This window comes from Alligator sinensis, unplaced genomic scaffold (assembly GCF_000455745.1).
Source record: "Alligator sinensis unplaced genomic scaffold, ASM45574v1 scaffold93_2, whole genome shotgun sequence".
In the NCBI taxonomy this organism is placed as follows: Eukaryota; Metazoa; Chordata; order Crocodylia; family Alligatoridae; genus Alligator; species Alligator sinensis.
Genome location: NW_005841854.1, coordinates 3,249,278 through 3,255,661, shown reverse-complemented (window position 1 = coordinate 3,255,661; position 6,384 = coordinate 3,249,278). Strand labels below are relative to the sequence as shown.

Here is a 6,384-nt window from a genome sequence, read left to right as displayed (position 1 = left end):
CCGGTGGGTGGCGAATTGGCTGGAGGGTCGCACCCAGAGAGTTGTGGTAGATGGGTCGGTTTTGACCTGGAAGGGTGTGGGCAGTGGGGTCTCGCAGGGCTTGGTCCTTGGCCCGATACTCTTTAATGTCTTCATCAGTGACTTGGACGAGGGAGTGAAATGTACTCTGTCCAAGTTTGCAGATGACACAAAGCTATGGGGAGATGTGGACACGCCGGAGGGCAGGGAACAGCTGCAAGCAGATCTGGACAGGTTGGACAAGTGGGCAGAAAACAACAGAATGCAGTTCAACAAGGAGAAATGCAAAGTGCTGCACCTAGGGAGGAAAAATGTCTAGCACACCTACAGCCTAGGGAATGACCTGGTGGGTGGCACGGAAGTGGAAAGGGATCTTGGAGTCCTAGTGGACTCCAAGATGAACATGAGTCGGCAGTGTGACGAAGCCATCAAAAAAGCCAATGGCACTTTATCGTGCATCAACAGATGCATGACGAATAGGTCCAAGGAGGTGATACTTCCCCTCTATCGGGCGCTGGTCAGACCGCAGTTGGAGTACTGCGTGCAATTCTGGGCGCCGCACTTCAAGAGGGATGCGGATAACCTGGAGAGGGTCCAGAGAAGGGCCACTCGTATGGTTAAGGGCCTACAGTCCAAGCCTTACGAGGAGAGACTAGAGAAACTGGATCTATTCAGCCTCCGAAAGAGAAGGTTGAGAGGCGACCTTGTGGCTGCCTATAAGTTCATCACGGGGGCACAGAAGGGAATTGGTGAGTATTTATTCACCAAGGCGCCCCCGGGGGTTACAAGAAATAATGGCCACAAGCTAGCAGAGAGCAGATTTAGATTGGACATTAGGAAGAACTTCTTCACAGTTAGAGTGGCCAGGGTCTGGAATGGGCTCCCAAGGGAGGTGGTGCTCTCCCCTACCCTGGGGGTCTTCAAGAGGAGGTTAGATGAGTATCTAGCTGGGGTCATCTAGACCCAGCACTCCTTCCTGCTTATGCAGGGGGTCGGACTCGATGATCTATTGAGGTCCCTTCCGACCCTAACATCTATGAATCTATGACTCTATGAACCAGGGACAATAAAAACTGTGAAAATAAAAAGACTTGCTTCCCACGGGGGCTAGGTAATCGGATGCTGGAAATGTCATAAGGACTACAATGGATTCCTTGGGACTACTACTGGATTACTCAGGCAAGTGTGTGAAATAAACTTGTCTGCCTGTGTTTGCAAGAGACATTAGAAACAAAGTCAAGGCCAGGATCTGTGGATAGTCCACAGGGCACTGATCTACAGGCAGTTAGCTAAGTCAGCAGCTAGGCTGACAGCCAGGTCAGAGTTGAGATTTAGGATTTGAAAAACACTCCATTATGTCACTCATGGCTTATATGACTGAGCTTCAGGTGTGAGGTTATCTGTTCTCAGTCATTTAAGATTTGTTGACAGATGATTCACATTCACCTAATGCTATTTTTATTCACTGGGGGAAAATTACCCTAAGGCCTGCACCAAGGTAACTGTGAGAGTTAAGATTCAGAGGGATGTGGGATGGACTTAGTAGTCAAGACAAGGCATGAGATCTGTCCTATCAAAAATGCTTGTGAGGCAAGACTCCCAGTGAGACATCAAGCCAAGCCATGGGAACAAGATCTGGAAAATATGAACCCTGAGGTCAGTGGAATCTCTTCTGGATACCAGGTGCTCAGAAATCACCCAAAGGAGCTTTTGTTACAACATGCTGAGCTCCTTACAGATGATGGATAGGGCTATGCAAAGCTTCAGATCACTATTCAGATTCAGAAACAATTCAGATCATTCAGAGGCCAAATCGACGAATCCAAATCGAATTGCTGGAAGCTTTAGGCTTTCCGAATCGATTTGGAAAAGATTTGGCGATTCAGCCATTCGGCGATTCCCCCAATGGGGAATCAATGAAATATCTATAACTTTGTTGTCTTTTTCTTTATTCAGATAAAACTTGCAAAAATGGTAGCCTCTGGTGAGAGCATAATGTGTGCCAAGTTTCAAGGTGATGGGTGCAGGGGTTTCTGGGAAACTGCACCTTAAAGTCCTGAAAGCAAAAAACTTGTGTCGTGTGTGTGTTAAGCCACAAGGGATGAAAACTGCAGGGCTGGTAGCACTTGCTGGAACCACAAAGCCTGCCAAGTTTCAAGGAGATAGGTTCAGATGTTTCTGGAAAACTGCACCCCAAATTCTTGAAAGCAAAGCTCATGTCATGTGTATGTGTTAAGCCACAGCAGGGTCAAAACTGCAGGCATGCTACCCCTGCAGAGGCCATAAAGCCTGCTAAGTTTCAAGGAGATAGGTGCAGCTGTTTGGAGGAAAGTGTACCTCAAGCTGCAGACAAGCAAAACTCATGACATGGATGTCAGTGTGTGTGTTAAGGCTCACCAGGGTGAAAGCTGCGCCTTAATACACATAAAGTCACCCTATTTTTAGTTAACTTTTACAGGAATCCACTTTGCCATGAGGAAGCAGCCTTATCTTGGAGAAGATAGGAAGAGTGCACTGAGGGAGGCTCACTAAGAAAGGCAGAGCATCCCCTGAAACTCCCCAGTTTCCAGAGACTAAAATTCTGCCTGTGCTTTACTTTAGATTGGAGTTTGGGGAAAAATCTAAATCTGTTTCTATTCATGTAAGGGCCAGGACAGAATCTTGTCCTCAGGGACTTAACACTTATGCTTAGAGCTCATTTTATCTCCTTTCATATAAAACAAGAAACTAGGGAGTTATATCATTCATTGTAAAACTAACTCAGTATTGTATTTCAATTTACCTGGAGACAACGTAGCCATTGATCTGCAGAAATTTCAGAATATCCTGTGCTTTCTCTCTGTCCTTTGCTTTCTCTTTGGCTGTCAGTGTATCATAGGGAACTAGTAGAGGATGGTTGCCTCCTCCTACTAAGGAATGTCAAGAAAATAAATCAAAGATTAGTTATAAAACATCTGGTGAGATGGCACTTCCTTGTTTATAACAATGCTGTGATAAGTATTTAATAAGGCACTCTAAACAGCAAGATGATGATAATTTCTTCTTTACCCTAAAACACTAATAATTTACTTCTCTGTTTCTTTACACAAACCATTTTATACAGCTTGTGTGAATATACTTTTAAAGTATATTTATAAATATGACTACAAGCATATTTGCAAAAAACTCATGTACTACAAGCACCTGTATATATCATAATAGGAATGGTATCATTTTTGCTTTAACTCTATTCTGATAGGGAAAAAGTACTTTTACGGTTAATTTATATTTTTCAGAACATACCTCCCTCATTGCTAAAACTAGTTTTGGTCTAGTTAGTTTTTAAACTTAATTTTTTTTCCTCTCTTATCTCTTTACCCTTTTCAGTTTGAGAATGAAAATGCCCACTGTTACAAGTCATAGTTTTTGTACTGTTTCAGGGCCTTATCACATGTTATACTTAAGATGTGTTTTATTTACAGTGTAGTAAGCATTACTGAATTAAAAAGTTTTCTAAGCATTCTTACAGTAATGCTTACTATATTCTAAATAAGACATGTCCTAAGAGCCAAAGCCACTGAAGAATGTGGTATACTGTGAGAGCTGGAAGTGACAAACACTTGTTTTCCAGTCCCAGCCCCTGCATAGCACTGGTGTCTCCTTATCATATTACCTTCATGGAACGGGTAGACTTTAGGTCACCACACATTATGTAACATGATCTGGAAATACTCCTTACCAAAAAAGTCCTAACTTAGTTATTCTATGATGTCATTTAACACATGTTTTTACTGCTTGAACACTCAGACACTAGCAATTTAGGAGCAGTTACCTCATCCTAAGTATAACATGTAGCAAGACCCTCATTTAGCTTTAAAATAATATGAGAACATTATTGGAAGAAATAATAGAAAAATGCATAAGAACACTAGTTAAGAAACTTCTTTCTTTTAGAAGCAGCAGTTTGCTTTTTATATTACCATGATACCAACAAAGTGTTCTGTACAGAATTTTAACAGCACTGATTCAGAAAACTGATCTTTCTGCCCAAAAAATTGTGATGGGGGAAAAAAAACCCCAAAATGCAAAACATTAAAGATTAAACTTAATGACACTTCACTGACTACAAATAGTTACTTTTTGATGAAGGTAAATTTATATGTTAGCCATTACTACTAAACCTATTTGTTTAAAAAGCTATGATCTTTGAGGTATTTTCTGGAGGTGAGAATATGTCAGTTCCTACTATTTATTTTTCATCCAAAGTCACCATTCTGTCACAGATCATAATTATTTTCTGTGGAGCTTATTATAAAGTTCCAAAGAATAGCTGTTTCTGTTAAAGAATAGCCAAACCCCCAGAAATCTGAAGGAAGCAAATAACCTTTGGAAAATACTACTGACACAGGCAGACTACCAAAGGAAACCATCTGTAGGCAGACAAAAAAAAACAATGCAAGTCATAAGACTATAGAACAACCCATTGAGTTTTTCATCATTAAGTAGAGGTTATGCATTTTAGGGCAAAAGTCCACTTTTGCCATCGCAAGCAATCTCCAGTCATGTAAAGTATGTACAAATGTGAAAAGAGTTGAATAAAACACATACTTGTATTAGACATGAAGAAAAAAAATCAGGAAAATAATTCTTTAGTTCTGGATTGCAAACATTTGTGCACAAGTTACACTTGAATTTCACAAGCAGTCCCATGTAAATCAATGGGCTATTCATGCAAATCAATAAATATGCAGTTAACTTCTTTTTCTTTGTGTTTTTCTTTTTTTTATGTTAAAATTATGTATTTTTCATGATTACGGATTTTGGAAAGAGCCATATTTCTAAGAAAAAAACTCTTTCTAACATGAGTGCATTGAATGTATTTGGCCATTAGGTGACAGCAGTTGATCATAATTTGAAAGATCTTTCTGAAATAGGAATGTAAAAGTTATTCAAGACAATATAAATCTACTGTACATACATGACCTTTTTTTGCAATTTGGATTATTTTGGTCTATTTACTCTTCAGCAGCAAAACCTATGCACACTTTATATCAAGCAGAACCCTAATTGATGCCTCTTTTCCATTTGCCAGACCACATACAACTGACTCAAAAACACACACTTCATAAGACACTGCATGCCTGTAATTCTTTTAATTCAATGATCCTCAAACTTCTGGCCCTGCAGGCTAAATGAGTGGTTTCGAACTAGTCCATGCATTGGATCCCCCATGGGTTGGTCCACAGGCCAGATCCAGCATGGAATTGGTATGGAGGGTCAGTCAACAGGTGCAATCTGGCATGCCAACCTGGCCCCACATACTAGATGCAGCTGCACAGTAACCTCATGCACCAGCCCAGATCCAGCTACAGAGCAACACCATTTATCAGTGTGGTCTGCAGCTCTGGAACCCATGGTAATTAAAGCTGCCACTGTTCTCCCACTGTCAAATTTCTAAACCCATGGGGAGCAATGTGAGCTGGATGACAAAGTCCCACAAGCTGGATTCAGATCAAAGGTTACAGTGTGAGCCTCAATCGCTGCTCTGATTTGAAGAGTGCATAGAGGTTGGTGTTATTAGCATCTACAATATAACATATTGGTCATCACAGCTAATAGTTGAATAAAAATGTGATTTACAGCTTTAACTTTACTTAAAGAAGAAAATAAGAAGTAAGTCAGTAATATTCGCCATCTGCATTCAGAGAGACGAAAAAGCACACTATGCTCTTTATAAAATAAAGCATCTACTCTAGGCTTACTTTGTCAATCTCATGTGTAATTGATCTATTTTACTGTTAATACACTGCTGGTTCACTCAGCAATTTAGAGCAATGCAAAAAGCATGTCAAATCCCTGTGAACAAGAGTTTCAGTACATATTGCAAGGGAAAAAAGTAAAAAAAAAAAAACAGTATGAGTACTGAATTTCATCCCATTTCTATTACATCCACCCTTAAGTTCTTTCAGTTCTTTCTTTATGATGTCCTGATCCTCCTCTGTATTCATAATGCCACCCAATATTATGTCATCAGCACCTATTTACCCAGCTATCAAGCTATTAAGCTTTAACTGAGTTAGCCTTGCCCTTTCCTTCTCACTTCTTTTTTTTATTATCCAAGAACAATAATTATGTAAGTTGAAAATTATAAGTGGGACCAATTTCCTCCTCTGGACAACTGATATTTTGGTCAATTTTAAACCACAGTTTTATTTTTACCTTGATATTCTTCAGGTTTATGTGTTAAGCTCATAATTAAGACAGGCACTCATGCTTCAGAACTTAAGACACTGCACTGAACAAACCTTTTGCTTCCAGTTCCATCTTCTTTTTCTTCGCCCATATGTTATGATAGTTCTCAGCCATCATTTCAGCCATAGCCTTAGG

The 6,384-nt window shown here is 40.1% G+C and overlaps 1 protein-coding gene across 17 annotated transcripts in view; it reads right to left on the bottom strand.

The window, feature by feature from the left end:
* Positions 1-6,384, bottom strand: part of RYR2 (ryanodine receptor 2) — an 847,904-nt gene that overhangs the window by 193,289 nt on the left and 648,231 nt on the right. For all 17 annotated transcript variants that reach the window (XR_003095960.1, XM_025213656.1, XM_025213760.1 and 14 more), the window contains 2 exons: positions 6,303-6,378; positions 2,801-2,927 (listed from right to left, as the gene is read on the bottom strand). Coding sequence is in view for 16 of the 17 variants with exons in the window: in XM_025213656.1 (XP_025069441.1) it covers positions 2,801-2,927; positions 6,303-6,378 (203 nt within the window). In the remaining variant the exon portion in view is untranslated. The remainder of the gene's footprint in view (positions 1-2,800; positions 2,928-6,302; positions 6,379-6,384) is intronic.